Source organism: Fundulus heteroclitus, chromosome 1, assembly GCF_011125445.2.
Source record: "Fundulus heteroclitus isolate FHET01 chromosome 1, MU-UCD_Fhet_4.1, whole genome shotgun sequence".
NCBI classification, from domain to species: Eukaryota; Metazoa; Chordata; class Actinopteri; order Cyprinodontiformes; family Fundulidae; genus Fundulus; species Fundulus heteroclitus.
Genome location: NC_046361.1, coordinates 32,701,409 through 32,720,288, shown reverse-complemented (window position 1 = coordinate 32,720,288; position 18,880 = coordinate 32,701,409). Strand labels below are relative to the sequence as shown.

Genomic DNA, 18,880 nt, shown 5'->3' with positions numbered 1-18,880 from the left:
TGTTGATTTTACTGCAATAATAACTTATTATAACGTGTATTTCTGCGTGTGCAAACTTCTGTTTCTTCTCGCTGAAGGTTGGAGGTAAGATTCTTCTTCTGTCGGGGCTACCGTTGTGGATTTCTACACCGCGAGACGAGGAAGATGCTATCTCTCGCTTGCAGCCATGCTTTTATGTTTCACAAAGACGCCGTCTGCTGTTCACCCACCTTCTCTTTTTCTCCCCGTCTACGTCTCACCGTTTCTCTCGCCTGTGTGTGTGTGTACACAGGCAGGCGGTTAGTGCAGAAAGCAGGCATCATGTCCACCCCCACAAACCCAGAGGTGAAGGAGCTGAACCCTGTCGACTTCATCCAGCTTCAGCAGTATATTGAATGTGAGTAGAGACAGACAGGCAAGCAGGCGGCTGCTGCAGCGCTTAACATCCCTCCCCACACACACACACTTCCACCCACACACTCTCATTTACCCTCGCTCATGATTTCTCATATCTGGAGGCAGCAGCAGTCTACCACTTTTTTTTTTTTTTTTTTTTTTGCAACTTAGTCATTAAAACATTTACTTGTGCTCTACTTAAATATATATTCTTTAATGTATTATTTAAATAAACGGCCTTGGAGGGACGAAGCTTTCATGAGTAATTACAGAAGCGCACATGCAGCCCTGGGTGACCTCTGTGCTTGTGCTTGCAGACTGCAGCTTGAAGGTGAAAGACGTGCTGAGGGAATTCGATAAAGACGGCCGGCTGGCCCAGCACAGACACGGAGAGGTGAGGGGACTGCGTGTCCCGCTGCACTCAGACGAGTCGCCCCTATCCCCCCCCCCCCCCCCCCCCCCCCCCCACGGTGACGTTATAGCTGCACGAGGAACAAAATGATCGCACCGAGCACAGCTGTTTGGTGCGAAGCGGCACCATGATTCATGTGTCTCGTCGGTTATTAATAATCCCGGGCTGCTTAATTAGAATTTCAACCTATCGATCATGACGTTAAGCTGTTGCCACTGAGCGACGCTACAAATGTAAATTGCCTCCTTAGATTTGCCCACGCAGCAAGGCCCCGTTATAAGCTCGGAGTCGGTTTGGCTCGTGCTGCGCAGGCACAAACGTAAACGATGGAAGATCCTTCCACTTAAGCACCTTGATGGTTATTTGCTTCGTTTTTTTTTTTTTAGCCTTTAACTAATCTGCGCAGAAAGCAAAGGGAGGCGTTGCTGATGAATTCAATTTAGCTTTATATGAAAATTAGATGGAAATGTGGGTTTTACAATAAAACTAATCAATAAATATATGTTAAGGCAAACAATAATAATATGATTTATTAGATGTTGGATGTAGCGGCAGTCTTTTTTTTCCTCTCTTTTATTTTCTTTGAGGATTTTCTTGTGACTTGACTGCCTTGACAGAGCTTTAAGTATTTTACTGGGGCATCCCTGCAGGGTATCAGCTGGGAAAAAGGGAAAGATATCAGCGTGAAATGGATTTGTGGTTCACCATCATCAAGGGAATACAGCTTGTTTGCCCTGCAGCATAATATCATGTGATTCCAGTCCATCTGTCAGGTCAAACAGATGGACTGGAATCTTGAATCTGGAGCTACTTTTAGTTTTTAGGTTTTTTTTTTATGTCTCCGTAGCATAAAAAACATTTCAGTCACTCCAGGCATTTCGTTTTAAGAAAAATGTGCTACACATCCAGTGCTTTGCAAAAGTATTCACATCCCTTGATCCTTTTCAGGGTCTTATTTGTTACAAGCACAAACTTCAAGATATAAAAAAAAAAAAAAAAGAGTGCATTGCTGCAAGCAAGGAGAGCAGTAATTGGAGAATTACCAATGCAAACTTTTTGGGGGAGTTTACGTTTTATTTCGCAAATCTGACTTTTATGGAAGACTTGCAAAAAGAAAGTCAGCATTCATGTGGTAAAACTACACAAACTAATCCTTTTAGCCGACACACAAATCCCAGGAGCTCAGGAAAACTAACAATGCACATCAGCCTGAAGACAACGCCCCCCCACACAGTGAAATACGGTGGTGGCAGCATGATGCTAGGGGATGCTTTTGCTCAGCAGGGACACGGAAGGTGGATGGCAGTAATTACAGGACAAAACTAGAAGGAAATCTGTCAGAAGCTGCAAAAGACTTACGGCTGGTGCAGAGTTTCATCCTCCAGCAGCCGGGGGCCACAAGGGAGTCATTAAAGTGTCCGTGTGTTGGGATGGTTCAGTCAGAAGAAGCTTTCTACTCAGCAATTATGCACTGCTGTTTATTTGTCTATCCCAATAAAGTGCACTGAAGTTGTAGTGTTAGAGCATGTGGAAACGTGCAAGGATGTGAATACTTTTGCGCAGCAGCGTGCATGACTGTTATCTGAGGCTTTTGAAAGCCCTTTCAGACAAACCACAGAGACCCATCCAGTGCCTTTCAGGGTTATTATTCTGGTGGTAGCAAGAAAATTGTAGCAAAACGCGACGATCTTCTTCCCTTATTTTCAGAGGAGTCGAGTTTGAAAAAAAACAAACAAAAAAAAAGGAAGTCAGCAACCCGAACACATGAAGACTGTTAAGCGTTAATTTTTTTTTTTTATTCTACGTGTCTGTAAACCACCAAACACAAGAACGAACCTCTCTCATTCATTGTGCCCCGCAGTGCATCAACGAGGAAGGCTTTCGCCAGTTCCTAAAGACCTACTTGGAAGTGGACTTCCCTCCAGACCTCTGCCAGCGGCTTTTCCGCTCCTTCCAGAACTCTGAACCCGCCCAGGAAGGCGGCACCAGTGAGGCTGTTTTCACGCTGTGCATTCAGGCAGCTCATTGCTTGCACTTTACAGCGGGCTCTTATCAATTTACATTATGGCCTATTTGGCGCAGAGTCATTTATCACTGCGTGTCTGTTCAGCGCTGTTTGTGCAGATATGGCAACCAGAGTATTTACAGCCCTCTCGCTTTCCTCCCATCTCTCCTGTAGAGGAGGTCTTCCTCAAGGATGTGTCGTGTTACTTCTCCCTGCTGGAAGACGGCCAACCCAGGGACAAACTAGAGTGTAAGTTGTTTGTTTCTTCTCTGATCAGAACCGACGGGCCGGTAGTTCCACTTTCATTTCCTCTCTCTGTGTCTCTCTTCAGTCGCTTTCAGGCTTTATGACAGAGATGGAAACGGAGTCCTCGACAGCTCTGTGAGTTGTTGGATAAATTGTTTAAAGCAACGGTTTAATATCGTCTCTGGCGCTGAAGGCCTTTCTTTTATTCAACAGGAAGTAGATCGGATCATCGCTCAAATGATGCACGCCGCCGAATATCTCGACTGGGACGTGTCCGAGCTCAAACCGGTAAGTCCCAGAATGCCTTGCGTCAACACGTAAATTAATGCTCATGAATGTAGCCGTGCACACACGTTGCTTTGAGCGCTAACATTAATCTAAGGGTGGACACATTTACAGCGTTTTTACTTTATTATATGCCATCCAGGATAAGATGACCGCCATAAAAAAAATTTCTGTCATTAAATACATTAAAACATCAGAAAAAATAACGTGAGAAAATACAGAAAGTAATTTTCAAATGGTGATTTAATTTATTAGCGGAAAAAAGCTATACGAACCAACAAGGGATTCCCCCTCAAACCCTGAATTATTCATACTCCTGGTAGATTTAAATGTAAAATTAAACCCATTCAATCAAAAGGATGGTTTCTGCTGGGGGAAACAATGTTAATCTTTTTTTATCTTTATTTTATTAAAAATGGCATGTGAAATTATTTACAATCTCTATAATCATTGGAAAAATCTTAATTGGCATTATAACAGTCAAACTCTTCGTCTTATGGCTGACCAGCTTTCCTCTCATTTTTCCTCTCGAAAAATGAGAGGAAACACGCAATTACCTCAATTACCTTTGAGATTTGATGGCCGCCTTGTCATCACCCTAATCTTCAGTTCACTCCTCTGGTTCTCGACAAGATTTATGTCTGGACTAATGAAACATGCAACCATGTTTCAACAACTTTAACCCTAAATCTGCCAGGGAAGCATGAATAATTTTGGGTTTAACCGTAATAACTGGTTGTTCCGGATCACCGCATGTCTGACTGTATGAGTTTGTTTTTTTTCTGAAATGCTGTTAGATTTATGGCACATGTCTTCCAAACTGTTTAATTTTGTCTCGTTATTTCAATTAATACTTCCTCAAATATATCCAGGATCGCAAAGACATTTTAGGCCAATGTGAAGGACCTTTTTGTTTTTTTTCCCCCATGGATGCCTTTTGGCTCCATGGTGTGTTTCTCATTGTCAGATCATGAATATTGACCTTAACTGAGGTCTGCTGTGCTTTAGATGTTGTTCTAGGTTCTTTTCTTTAGGGTTCTTGAACTCCTAGATTACTTGTAAACTCTATTTTTTAATAACTTTGCTGGCTTGGCCATTCCTGGGAAGGTTTCATTGGTTTTCCATGTTTTTTTTCCCTGTTTCTAAGTAATTGTACTCAGCGATGCTCATTGGAGTCTCAAATGGCTTTGTAACCCTTTCTAGATTGACGGATGCTCCTTACGACCTCTTGCCTGCTTCAGGTTGTCAGTCAGGCTCTATCTGAACCAGTAATACTGATATTAGACCAAATGAATTTAGATAATCACAGTTAATGAGGGGTTCAGGTTGGTTTGGATGTTTTTTCCCCCCTTAAATAAATAAAAATCACTTGAAAACATACAATTAGTTTTTATTGTCATGAACTAGAATGGAGATGAACCCGGTATTCAATCAGACACTTAAACAATGATTTATTGAAGAGACGATGAGGATGGATCAGGCAGGTGTACAGAAAAATAGTCCAGAGCCGAGTTCAAAGCGGTAATCCAAGCAAAAAACCAAAAATGTAAACAGGGTGCAGGCAGACTCAAAAAAACAGAATAGGATCAGGTAATCAGGCAAAACACAGAATGCTGGATGGTTCTTACCGCAGGGAAACAGGAGGCATGAGCAATGAGACATGTGTGAAGTTCCGGCAACAAACAGAAAACTGAGGAGGGTTTAAAAAGGCAGCAGGACAGGTGAAACCAAGTGGCTCTAATTAACTGGGACAGGTGACAGTGATCAAAGAAGGGGAAGTGACTGAGAGAAACACAAGCTTTAATAAAAACTAATAGAGAAGACCAGATAACTAAAACAGTAAACAAGCTAAACATGACTCCAACACAATAAAAAAACTAGAAACAGAACTAACCCCTAAAGCAGGAAAGCTAACTTAACCAAAATATCAACAAAAACCAGAACAGAACATTACATTTATTTTTTTGTTATGTGTGTCTGATGTTGAAATTAAAACGTCAGAAAACGTGCCAAAAAACCTGTATAAGCGGCCAAATAGTTTTCCGCGGCAGCGTGAGCAGAATGGATGCTAACGACTAAATCATTTCTCGTCAGGTACTGAAGGACATGATGACAGCGATTGATGCCGACTCCAGCGGCACGGTGTCTCTGGACGAGTGGGTGGAAGGAGGCATGAACAACGTTCCTCTGCTCGTCTTGCTGGGCCTGAAGGTGCTTTAATGGCAGCGAACCTCTTTTTTTTTTTTTTTTTTTTTCATGTGGTTTGGGCTCTGAAAGCAGAGCTTGAACATGATTGATTTTTACAGCAGGTGTTTCACTGTCGCTGCTCTGAAGCCCCGGCCTTGTAGTGCGGCTCCTCTGTCCTTTGCCTCCTCCTCCTCCTCCTCCTCCTCCTCCTCCTCCTCCCCGTCTCTAAGGGCCTTTATGCCGACTCAGTGTTACAGGGTGCGGTAATGTCATCCCCCCCTCATGCAAGCCTCTGCACCATCATAATGCCGTGGTGTTTTTCCACTTACTCGGCACCATCGAGGCGGCAGCGTAAATTCTGAACTTTTTACAGCCGAGGTGCTGCATTTAACCGTGAGAAGGAGCAAAACTAAAGAAGGCATACACGTAAAAATATTAGTCTTAGTCCACTAATGGCTCTAATTCCTGTCGTGAGAGCTGTCGAATGCGAAGTGGTGTTTGCTCACTGCTCCAGTGTAAAACCACAAGCTAGACTCTTCCCATTGGCTTGGTCTCTAAAACAATGCGAGGGACTTCCCCTCTGGCTATTTCCAGCCACGGACATTTGAAGCCTGGGGTGCGTAAATTCAGCCCCCTCACAGTCGGCCATGTGCTGCCCACTTCGCCTCCTGCTGCGGATGATTGGCGGATACATTATGTCATTAAAACAAGCACTTCAGTGGCTAATCTGCACCAAAGCGCTGATTGCTCTTTAGCCAGATTGAATCCAGTTGTACGGTCTTGTATGCATAAAAAAAAAAAAAAAAAAAAAAATGAGCGTCAGTGTTTGATCTGAAAGACGTACAGTGTGCTGTTGTGAATAGTGTCACAAGAGTCATTTCATTAAAACAAGGTAAGTGATGAGTGCGTAAAAAAACACAAGGTGTATGGAATCAAATTAAAATTTCTCTATTTATCATATCAAGGCGAGACAAATCCAATCTAGACAGATCAAAATCCACTTATTTTTTTATCCTGAACTAAACTCTCATTATAAGAAAAACAACAACTTTTTTGTCTTAAAACCTTTAGTTTTAGGGTCATAAACCTCCGACGTTCTTCCCTCTCTGCTCAGATGACCCAAAAAGACGGGCAGCACCTTTGGAGGATGAAGAACTTTAACAAGCCTGTTTACTGCAACGTGTGTCAAAGCATGCTGCTGGGTTTGAGGAAACAAGGCCTGTGCTGCACCTGTGAGTACCTGACCTCACCAGAGGAGGGCGACATGCTGTGGCACTCATCTAAAATAGTCTTTTCAAATATATATATATATATATATATATATATATATATATATATATATATATATATATATATATATAAAACTCCACTTGTGTGTCCTGTTGTGCAGCCTGCAAATATACGGTTCATGGGCGGTGTGCTAACAAGAACCCCGCTCCCTGTGCCAGGACGTATGTGAAGTCAAAGAAAGAGACGGGGGTGAGGTGGATTCTCCACAGTAATCTTCACAGTAAACCAGTTTAAATTGGACTTGATGATTTTTTTTTTGTATCTTCCCACTTTACAGGTTCCAGTGCATGACTGGGTGAGTGGGAACTGTGATTCAAGAAAGTGTGATAGATGCCAAAAGAAGATCAAGAGCTTCCAAGGTTTAACAGGGAAACACTGTGTGTGGTGCCACACGATGGTAAGTAGTCAATTTTTCTGCTTTGCATCTTAGCAGTTTTACTGTTGCGATCTAAATTATTCAGCCTTCGCTCCAAATTAGGTTTATTAGCAAAAATAATTCAATTTACATCCATACATCCATTTTCTAACACGTCTCTCCCTATTTTGGGGACACGAGGGGTTGCTTGTGTCTACCACCAGCTGTCAATGGGCGAGAGGCGGGGTACACCCTAGACAGGTCCCCAGTCTATCACAGTAATTCAATTTACAATTATCAAATAAAACTAATATTACAATTTTTTTATATAAAATCGAAACTAAATCCTATTTTCAATTAAAACTGCAGTCTTTAAATTATTCAAGATACTGAATTGAATTCTTGCCAAGAGGCAAATCAGATGTAACCTTTATGCAGTCCGTGCTGCAACCAATCAGGAGCCTCATCTGGTGTGCTTTAGGGAGGACACCTAAAAAAAACTGACGTCAGTAACGTTTCTTTACACGCTATAAATATGCAAATAAGTCAAGAGAATTGTCCAAGATAAGTATATAAATAAGCAATGAAGCAAAATTGGAATTTTCATCCTGGTAGATCAGCTGTATACCTGGAGGAGCATTAATAAAGCGTATGCCTGCAGCAGGACACGTTGGGGGATGAGTGATGCTCTGTGGTTTGCTTTCCTTCCTCTGATGCTGGAAACCTGCAGCGTGTTAAGACAAGAATTGGATTCAATCAAATATCAGGGAACTCCTGGCAGGAGGGCTCTGTCTCAGGAAGCTGAAGCGTTCAAACATTTGACCTTCAAGCTGCACAACGATGCCAACCGTATCTCAAAGTTCAGCCTGGTTTCAAAAGAAGTCCTGGAAGAGATTAAAGTGGCAATCATGGTCTTCTGATTTGAGCAAAAAGAAAAACAAAAAACATGTGGTGGGATTTGAATAAAGTGGGCTGCACCGTTACGAGTTCTCCTGGTGCATGTGTGGCTTCTCTCCGGGTACTCCGGCTTCCTCCCACAGTCCAAAAACCTTGTTGTCTCTCTAAATTGCCCTTAGGTGTGAGTGTGTGCAACGTTTTTTTTTTTCTGTGTGTGTTTGTGTTGCGCTGTGATGGACCGGTGACCTGTCCAGGTTGCACCATGCCTGTTGCCCCATGGCCACTGTAGATCAGCACCGGCCCCCTGTGACCCCGCGGGGATAAGAGGTTATGGATGATGGATGGATGATGGATGGGTGTCGCTTCATGCTTGCTCAGTATGAGGGATTGCTGCAAAGCCGTGGACAATGCAGACGACTCTCCCTGTAGCTCTACGTTTCTCCAGGAGTGAATGCTGCTTGTCGGGACTTTGAAGCAATCAACTGGTTTCCTTATATAGGACATTTTTGACCGATCTGTATAATCTGATTGAACTTGACTTTGTAAAGTGCCTTGAGATGACATGTTTAATGAATTGGCGCTATATAAATAAAATTGAATTGAATTGAATCTGAAAAAGGTGGCTACGGCACTCAAACCTAAGAACGTCAGTGGAACTGGAGGCCTGCCTCATACAACGCAAAGGGACTAAAGAGCCCCAATACCATTTAATAACAAGACATTTTTACTGATAAATATGTTTTAAACAAAAATCACTGAGGTACCTTCGACTGGTACTAGGAAATTAGTTCCTCTGTGGTGTAGCAGCCTAAGCCTTTAATATGGTGGACCTGGGTTTTAATCCCTGAATTAGGAGCGGTTATAAGAAGATGCACAATGACTAATCAGATAGAAAGAGAAACTTGTTGATTCACTACTACAAAGCAAGAAGAAAAATGTACCTTTATAAAATTTGCGTATTTAATAGCATGTGGCTTAACAAACCATACAAGATGTTTTCCCTTCATCTGCTCCTTAAAGTAGAAGAAATATGTGTCTCTTAATCCATAGATATGTTTACTGTAACTTTCCACCTTCTGAAATAAATGCATTTGGAAAAAACAAAAACAAAAAATGAAGACTGGTTTATTTTGTGTTCATGGTTTAGTAAAGCATATGTGAAGAGTGAGGACATTTACTTTCTGAGTTTTAACCAGAGGTGTGTGGAGTGGCCAGACATTACCCTCAGGTAAAGGTAGCATTACTTTAGTATATTTTTGCTCAAGTCGAAGTAAAAAGTAGTCATCCCAAAATAAATAACGTAAAAACAAGTATTTTGGAGAAAAGCTCATAACATCTGTTTTAATTATGAAAATGATTTAATAAAACAGACAAGACTACAATGTCATGTGTACATTTCAGGATTTTCAAGAATTAAATAAGAAAAATAACATCAACGCAAAAATAATGAATTCAGGCAGAAGAAACACGTGTCAAAAATCGATTTCTGCTCCCAGGATAAAGCTTTTAAAACCAATACTTGCAGAAGGTAGATAATATACGCTTTGTACTGTAAGTTTACTTGACCTCCAGATAGCACAAGAGTAGAGTAGCGACACTTCAAAATAATATTACTCAGGCTGAAGTAAAAGGTATCGTGGTCTGAAACTGCTCCCAGCTACTCACCGCCCACCTCCGGTTGGAACAACGCGAACGCCGAGCAGATCCGACTGCAGAGAAGTCTCTTAAAAGCAAACGCTGGATTCTGTCAGTCACGACCACACCGAGGGTTGATGCAACACCTGTTTGTTTTTTTTTCACCAGCGTCATGATGAATGTGCAGCCCTGGAGCCAACGGAGTGTACCTGTGGGACGCTCAGAGACCACATCCTGCCTCCATGGGCTATATATCCTGTTATAAAGGTACACGCTTATCTTCGGGGCGCATCATTAGCACATATACAGTACGACCTGCAACCGCCACTCCAACGCAGATCGTTACGTCAGTTAGGGCTTTTTACTCGTGAGTCGTGAGTAAATGCAGTCTAACGTGTTGCTTTCTAAGACTGTGGATGCTTTCGTGTGCCGATAACTTGGTCCTATAAATGTTTTCTGGTTGATTTACGCGTTTTTCTTTCCTAAAGGAGAGACCAAACAACATGAAAAACGGCTGCTCGGGGTCAACAGATGACAGCGACCTCAATGTCACTCCTGACGGACAAGTGCTTCAGGTAGACTTCATGAAACACGCCTTTTTAATTATTCTGCACGTTTAGTCTACTGCTGGCAAAACAAAACAAAAAAAATAGTACAAGGTTCAGTCAGGCTAGACAGAAAGCATCTGTGAACATCAGTTTTCACGTCTTTCCACAGATTCTCAATTGGATTTAGGCCTTGACTTTGACTAGGACATTTTGACACTTCAATCTGCTTTATTTTGAGCCTTTCTAGTGTAGATCTGACAGTATGTTGCTGTCCTGCTGGAAGGTGAACTTCCTACCCAGCCTTATAGCCCTTTCTTTTCAAATTGCGTTTTCTGATCACATTCTTTTCACTTCTAGCTCTTGACGCGCACATTGACAAATAAAAATGTTATTGCCAACGTCCGTGCAGACCAATAGAAATGCGTCTTTGCTCCAGAGGAAAGCTCGCCCTCAGAACTGAAGAGAATGTGATCTGTAAAAAAATTGAAAAGTTGAAAAGAATGCAATTCATCAAACTCAATCTAAAAAAGAGAAATTCGAAAAATTAACATTCAAAAATTTTAATTTTTTGAAAAAAAAAAAAATATATATATACATTGCTTAGTCTTTATTGAAAAAAGTCCTAATCAAATCTCAATGATTTGATTAGGAAGTTTTTCAGGATTTAATTCCTGGATTCCAAAAAAAGGTTGAAAAACAAGACAACTGGACTTTTTTCCGACGTTTGAAGACGTTTTGCTTCCCATCCAGAAAGCTTTCTCAATTCAAATTTCTAGAGTAGTATGGAGTTCCAAGCTTTATATTATTGCCCAACAAGGCCTTAATTTCTGGATTACATTTTATTCAAATTTCCATTTACAAGATATGTTTTTTTGCTTGCAATAATAATGGGACAAAATTCAGGCTTCTTCCATTTTTATCGCTGTAATTTTGTAGTCCAAGCTGAAGGATGCCACAGCTACAAGTGAATAAGTAAAAATGTTCAGTTGTTGGGTGTATTAACCCACACCATTCATCACACCTTCCCACAGCGTACTATAAAAAATGGCCGTACAGGGAAGAGTGGAACGCTCTCCTGGGGCCTGGGTGTGAAGGGCCCAATTTGCATTTAAAGAGACGGCACCAAAACGAGTTGCTCTCAGACGCACCTCAAAACCGGAGTAAAAGAGCAGCCGAGGAGCAACAATAACGAGGAATTCAGACAAAAGCATTGCAGTTCCACTTACATACACCACAGCGCAATGATTTAAATATGAAAAGAAAGGCATTAAAAAGCACGCTATGTCCTCTTTAAGTATTTAGCGGCCTCTAAAAGGTTTTCATTCCCAGATTGCTCTGTATTTTGCTCCATCCATCTTCCAATCTCATAAAGGGGGCTTCCCATATGCATTACTTTGTGTTGATTGATCATGTAAAATTCATAAACCGTAACGTGACAAAATGGGAAAAAGTTCGAGGACTACTAACAGTTTTGCTAGTCACGGGAAGTTGTAAAATAATCTGTAAAGTTCTGGAGAATCTGTGATATTTTATCAGCTGTTTATCAAACAGATCAGCCCTGTGCCAAAAACTCATCCTCTTCTGGTGTTTGTCAACCCTAAAAGTGGCGGCAAGCAGGGAGAAAGGTGAGCGCCGCAAAAGTATGACTTTTAAGAAAGATATTTCGATACGAGCACATTGTTGAGCTTTGTTTCTATCTATTTCAGAGTCCTGCGTAAATTTCAGTATTTACTGAATCCAAGGCAGGTGTACAACCTTTCGAATGGCGGCCCTGGAGTGGGGTGAGTTCTCTCAGTCTGTACTGGCGTTTCTGCCTCGCCTCTGCTTTCAGGCCCTGCTGCTGTTGCTCACACCGTCGTCTGAATTTCAGACTGAGTTTCTTCAGAGACCTGCAGGACTACAGGATCTTGGTGTGCGGTGGAGACGGCACGGTCGGGTGGATTCTAGACGCAATAGGTGAGCTTGTCGGGTCAATCCCTGTGAACAAAAAGGAAGTGCACGTGACGACTGTTTTTACTCACTTCCGTTATTCTGCTCCTCTGTCCACTTCTTGCAACAAGACAAAGCCAATCTGCTGGTGCGGCCTCCCGTTGCCGTGCTTCCTCTGGGCACAGGAAACGACCTTGCGCGATGTCTGCGTTGGGGCGGAGGTGAGAGTAGGTTCGTACGTCACAAAGCATGCGACACGTGTGCACAAGAAGTACCTCATTTGTGTTTCCCCTTGCTGTTTCTGCAGGATATGAGGGCGAAGATCTGGCTCGCATTCTTAAAGACATCGAGTGCAGCTCCCAGGTGCTGATGGACCGCTGGAGTGTGCAGGTTATACCAGACGAGGTTCAGGAGAAGGGCGATCCTGTGCCGTACGAAATCATCAACAACTACTTCTCAATTGGAGTTGTGAGTTTCTCTGACATGTGTCGTGCAAGGGGAAGTGTTTTGCTGGCAGATGCATGGGTCACATTATGCATTGTTCACTGCTGTTTTCGTGTTGTGTCGGCAGGATGCCTCTATTGCACACAGGTTTCACACAATGAGGGAGAAGCATCCTCAGAAATTCAACAGCAGGTAGGTGTGCTAATTGGACCACGTGCCGTAGGTTCCCTTTACCCAGTACAGGGTAAGAGAACGCAGAATGCTACTGACAAGCCCTAGGAAGGCTGCTAAAACATGAGAACAAACCAACGCTGAGGGAACAGCGTCTCTTCAGGCTCGGCAACACAGGTGGTGACGACAGCTGCATCTGTGTCACCGCCCGACTTCTTTTCCTGAAAGAGAGAGAGAGAGAGAGAGAAAAAAAAGCTAAACTGTTAAACCTAAAAGACACGTTTTTTTTTTTTCAAATCTGCAGAATGAAGAACAAGCTGTGGTATTTTGAATTCGCCACTTCAGAAACCATCTCTGCTTCCTGCAAGAAACTCAGCGAAAGCTTAACGATAGAGGTGAGCGCATCTCACCAGAAGCACCACACCCGCAGATGTGCATTTTATCTCTGAGGTAAGCAGCACCCATGAGTGCTTCACTGCAGACATTATGCTAATTCCTATGCTCTCTCTCTCTCTCTCTACATATATCTGTGACCTGCAATGCTTTTACCAGTGCTGTGGCACGCCCCTAGACCTCAGTGGCATATCCCTGGAGGGGATTGCTGTCCTAAACATTCCCAGTATGCACGGTGGCTCCAACCTATGGGGTGAAACCAAAAAAGCGGATCCTAAAGGGCAAGCGACTCAGGAGGAGCCTGAAGTGATTGTCGAACCGGAGATCCTGAAAGTGACTTCCCAAGGTATTTTCTGCTGGACTGCATCGGCTCCACTGAGCGCTGGAGTAAAAACCCTCACCACATCGTTTCACTAGCGTGCAACGTCGAAGTTCCTCTTTGCTCTGCAGAGCCCATTAGCTAATTGTTTTAAAGCAAATCCAAATCCAGATTTCCTGTTGTGCCGCTGTTATCAGTTAAAAAGCTCATAAACTGAACATTTAGCGCAGACGCAGCAGCAAACCACACACTGCCTGAGTCAGGCCGAAGCTTGTCTTCCTGCGGGCTTGTTCCCAATTGGCTGCGTGTGAAAACACAAATGTGCTTGGCAGACTCACCAGACCAGCTTCATGGCACAAGATAATCACACATGGATAAACACGTCAGTTAGTAGTATTAGTGGGAGGCTCTTCTCTGTTAGTTGTGGTGTGGTTTTAAACTGCCAGAGACAGGTATAGGTATTAGCTTCAACCCACATCACTTAATTGCAGCTTGGGAATCATATTATTTTGCTGAATCGGATTATTTTCAGGCACGAGGAACATTTTAAGTGGGGAATCCCTTTCTGATTAATGCAGTATACTTTGTCTCTGTTACATTTTGTGACAATTGTTTGTGGTATTCTATGTTTAATGGTTGCATTTCCACAAATATTCACACGTACTGCTGCAGAACTGAAATTAGCACCAGGGCTTTAACTTCCTTTGGGCTTTGGGACACTTCTTCAATTGATTGTTCTGCAGAGACTTTAAACCTCTAAATTTTTTTTTTTTTTTTAGCCACTTGAGGGCGGAAGAGGAACAGGTTTGGCACCTTTTTCCCTTCAGAACCGCCTTTATTCTTTAGTAGCATAGATTCAACAAGGTGCCTGACACTCTGGGATTTTGGGTCCATGTTGATACGATTGCATGACATGGTTGCTGCTGATTGGTCAGCTTCACCTCCATAATGCAACTGTCACGTTCCACCACATATCAAATAAACTGTGCTGGGTTGAGATCACTGATGCCACTGGAGTACGATTGAACGCTTTGGCGTGTTTAGGAACCAGTGGGAGATGATTTGAGCTTTGTGACATGCTGCCATCAGAAGGTGGGATGGAGATGCTCGCCATGAGGTGTTTAGATCATAACCTCATTCAGTGTCCATGAATGTATTTGCACGTTTTAATTACTACAGTAAGGATATTCATAAATTAAAGCGTTTTAAATGTTTCAGTTTATAGCAGTCAGCCATGGGATTGTCACAGGTAAAGTAAAAAAAACAATATGACTGAATTCAATTAGTTTTATTTATACAGCGCCCATGCAAAACAAATTTAATCAATAGGTCAATTTAATCCAGTCATGCAGACAGAGTGCAGGTCAATTACATATAGTGCCTTGTAAACGTTTCCCCTCCTGCTTTTTTTTATTCTAACCTGTATTTTAACTGTTTAAATCTTATTTACTGTGATGGATCTGCACAAAATAATCGAATTTGATAAAAGATTCTTGGTGAAGAAATAAAAAACTGAAAATTAGCATGTACCCCCTTTGCTATTGCTATCCAATTACCTTCAAAAGTCCCAGAATGAGTATAATGAAGCCCACCTGTGTGCAGTGTCACATGACCTGTCGGCATAAACACACCTTTTCTGCAAGGCCCCAGGGGCTGCAACAGCACTAGGCAAGAGGCATCACACTGTGAAGACCAAGGAGCTCTCCAAACAAGTCAGGGACAAAGTCGTTAAAAAGTACAAGTCAGGATCGGGGTTGTAAAAAAATATACAAATCTTTAACGTTCCTCCAGATCCCCATCAAATTTATGATGATGGATCAAAGCATCTCCAAAGCTGCAGCTCCTTTGTGGGGTTCTTGATCTGCAGGGTCTTTTTAAGGTGGTCGAAAGAAGCAAATCAAATCAGTTTATTTATACAGCGCCAATTTACAACAGATGTTATCTCGGGGCACTTTACATCGTCAGTTCAATCAAATCATGCAGATTGGATAAATGTTTTATATCTAAGGAAACCAAGCAGATTGCATCGTGTCATTGACTTGCAGAATTTACTCCTTCTCAATGAGCATGAAGCTGCAACGGATAATCAATTGCCTGCATTGTGTTGTTGACTTTGCAGCAATCCCTCATACAGACCATGCATTTAGTGACCGCGAAAGCCACGGCTCATGGATGCTAATGTAGAGCAAAGGCTGGTCTGTTTGGTTTGGTCCAAGAGAAGAGTTCCAGGAAACACCACACAGCACAGCTTGTTTATGAGGCTGCAGACCAGCCAGGGTGTCCATGCTGGCCCCTGTTTACGGCCAAAAAAAGAATCATGGAGTGTTTGAAGAACTGCCATCCATAGGGATGTCCCACCTGAGCATTGCGGCAGACCATGTGCACCCTGTCATGGCTGCAGCCTCCTTCAGAAGGATAATGCTTCCACTAAGTCCAAATGGTTCAGGAATGGTTCAAGAAGCACAGCAAAAATGCTTTAGATGTTTAGTTGGGCTCTAAAATCCTCAGATCTCATTCAAATTGAGCATGTGTGGGACAAACAAGTCTGCTGAAAACATCTTGGTGCAACAGCAAACCTTCAGAGTGGACTCCATGCTTAGACATATCAGGAGATGTTTGGCAAAAACAAAGGGAAACGCATTTACTATTACTATACACTGCAAAAACGGAACTAGAAATAAGTAAAATGTTCCTAAAATGAGTGTATTGTCCTTGATTTGAGCAGGTAAATAAGATGATTTGCCAATGGAATAAGATTTTTGCACTTAAAATAGGAACAATTAATCTCACTCATCTTATTTCAAGAGCAGGATGTCTAATTATCTCATTTTAGGGGTCAAAATACTCATTCCACTGGCAGATAATCTTATTTACCTACTCAAATCAAGGATAAGTACAGTAACTTTAAGAACATTTTACTTATTTTTAGATCCGTTTTTGGAGTGTAAGATAATAGTAAATGTGCTTTGTTTTGATATAAGATAATTATGACAAGAATTTTAGACAAACTGAACGGTTGATGTTTTCTGCCGGTCTTTTCAGACCTCAGTGACCGCCGGCTGGAGGTGGTTGGCCTTGAAGGAGCCATGGAAATGGGACAGATCTACACTGGGCTGAAAAGCGCCGTGAGGCTCGCTAAAACCTCGCAGATCACCATCAGGTACGAACGAGTCTCAAAGATATGTTTCGACGTGTCAAGTTTGAAATCTCAGCATGATAATGGCTTGTCCTTGAGTTAGTTACAGCTGAAAGCAGATGCTTTACATACAAATTCACATGTACAATAACATCCTTTGGTATTGTAATTACCCATTAGGATTATAGTGGCCCCATGCAACTTGTTGATCTCCCTGTGTTTCACACTCAGGACAAAGAAGGCATTGCCAATGCAAATAGATGGAGAGCCATGGATGCAGCCCCCCTGCACGGTAAATAATGGAGACACATCTTTAAAGCAGTTGTGCACAGGTTTTCTGCAGGGTCCAAGTCTCGTGGTGCCAAGTGTCATATTTAATCGTCTCAATTTTAGGCCTTAAAAACATCTAAAAATGTCCAAATTTGCTACACAGGGTCTTAGACTACCACTATTTAGGGTTTGAAATTGTGTAATTGCTCATTCCTTGCTTCTTCCAATGACTTTTTCTTAAGTTTTGAGAAAGGACAGCTTTGGTGCTAAACGGTGCTTCTATTTTTTTTTTTTTTAGAAGGTGTTAAAGTTCATAAATTTAATCAATTGTAGGGATTAGAAAATCTTAAATAAACCTAAAATCTCCCTATAAATGATCTTTAGCTAGGTTTTAAATATGCAAATCTTTAGCTTCTTCGTGTCTTCCATTTACTTTTTTATTATTGAGAAATACTTTGCTGGCATTGATTTGTTCTACATTCTGTGGACGTCTGGCTATAGATTTATGAATGTAAATGTATGTATTATTATGTTTTGAGAAAGCAGAAGACTCCTTTTTTGGGCAGTGAACGGTCCTGTTAGAAGGAATTTAAAACAGGATATTCAACCTCATGGTTCAAACCTTAAAAAATGTTTACAATTTTTAAAATTTCCCCCCCTAAAAACTGCTTAATGTAGTTTTCTCTTTAATGGAATTGAGAGTGCAATGGTCTTAAAACTAAATGAACTTTACAGAAATCCTGTATTTGAGACCTTCTTTATTAATTGATTTGGTAATTTTGAATTTCTCTTGTTTTTCAGATTCATATCACACACAAGAATCAAGCGTGTATGTTGATGGCTCCACCAACCAAACCATCAGGTTTCTTCAAATAAAGCTGACCGTCTCAATGCATGTTTCTCAGATATTCAGGACTGACACTTTTTGATATAGAATCATAGTATGATCTAGTATATTTGCATTATAAGAAAGAAAAGATGACCCCTCCCCCCAACATCTAGTCTCCGTCACGCATATTTCAAGCATGGCATCATATGAATGCAGACAGAATGGTAAGCTATGTTTGCTTTGTGGCCAAAAGGATTTTGACCAAATGATCTCAGTGTTTTAGTAATACTTTCCCCTCCTGCTGTTTCGAAGCTTGACAGTAGGTGGAAGTGCTGCTCTTTAGAAACCTTAATCGAGGTTTAAGTGGCTACGGTTTTAAATAGGACAACCTTTTGGCTTCATGTGCCTTTACAATCTGTTCTTCTCGGTTATGATTAGATAGAGGACAGAGTTCTGGGTATATTTGCACTTGGAGCATTGACCACGTAGTATTCCTGTTTTATTCTGGCTGTAAATATGCTCTGAAAGCCAAATGTATGTCAAACTCATTTCAGAAACTACGGTGCGAAAAGAAGCACCTTCATTTGAAATTCAGGTTGGAGATATTTTAACTTTTTGTTTATTCATTTCAAAAGATACTTGAAAGTGTTTGGGGGAACAGAAAAGCAAGCTGTTCCTCTCTGTATTTTTTCCCAAGTTTTTCTTTCTTTGTGTGGACCAAATCTGGTGTGTCTGGGTTTGATTAAGAGCAGATAGTTACTCTTATAGGAACATAATATCAATACATGTTCTTCTCTGAATGTGTCATGAGTTAGACAATTGATTGGGGCTATTTATTGAACTATATGTAGTCTTTATTTAATGCTTTATTGGCTGTACCATTTCAATATATCAAGAGAATGTAAAAGTAATAACTTCATGTAAAGATTTTAATAAATTGTCTGGGCTTCAGCTTGTGTTGTGTTTGTTTAAAACATTTAACGGAACATCGTGTAATTGATCCATTTGACCTCAAGGGGGCAGAATTTCCTTTATTGTATGGGATCAATTTTAATGTATAGGATCAATTTGCTTTACTCAAAGGGAAATATCAGTTATTGATTACATGTATGGTTCCTTGTGAAATAATTGATACTCTCTGAACTTTTTTACAT

At 41.5% G+C, this 18,880-nt stretch overlaps 1 protein-coding gene across 1 annotated transcript in view; it reads left to right on the top strand.

The window, feature by feature from the left end:
- Positions 1–18,677, top strand: part of dgkaa (diacylglycerol kinase, alpha a) — a 30,667-nt gene extending 11,990 nt beyond the window's left edge. The window contains exons 2-24 of the mRNA XM_012875536.3: positions 272–376; positions 693–769; positions 2,649–2,775; positions 2,967–3,041; positions 3,124–3,173; positions 3,252–3,326; positions 5,418–5,534; positions 6,625–6,742; positions 6,901–6,989; positions 7,078–7,197; positions 9,856–9,954; positions 10,176–10,262; positions 11,787–11,860; positions 11,942–12,016; positions 12,106–12,191; positions 12,296–12,385; positions 12,472–12,632; positions 12,736–12,800; positions 13,084–13,174; positions 13,332–13,518; positions 16,534–16,651; positions 16,859–16,919; positions 17,699–18,677. Coding sequence (XP_012730990.2) covers positions 301–376; positions 693–769; positions 2,649–2,775; positions 2,967–3,041; positions 3,124–3,173; positions 3,252–3,326; positions 5,418–5,534; positions 6,625–6,742; positions 6,901–6,989; positions 7,078–7,197; positions 9,856–9,954; positions 10,176–10,262; positions 11,787–11,860; positions 11,942–12,016; positions 12,106–12,191; positions 12,296–12,385; positions 12,472–12,632; positions 12,736–12,800; positions 13,084–13,174; positions 13,332–13,518; positions 16,534–16,651; positions 16,859–16,919; positions 17,699–17,773 — 2,193 coding nt within the window. The 5' untranslated portion in view covers positions 272–300 and the 3' untranslated portion in view covers positions 17,774–18,677. The remainder of the gene's footprint in view (positions 1–271; positions 377–692; positions 770–2,648; positions 2,776–2,966; positions 3,042–3,123; positions 3,174–3,251; positions 3,327–5,417; positions 5,535–6,624; positions 6,743–6,900; positions 6,990–7,077; positions 7,198–9,855; positions 9,955–10,175; positions 10,263–11,786; positions 11,861–11,941; positions 12,017–12,105; positions 12,192–12,295; positions 12,386–12,471; positions 12,633–12,735; positions 12,801–13,083; positions 13,175–13,331; positions 13,519–16,533; positions 16,652–16,858; positions 16,920–17,698) is intronic.
- Positions 18,678–18,880: the final 203 nt, after the last annotated feature.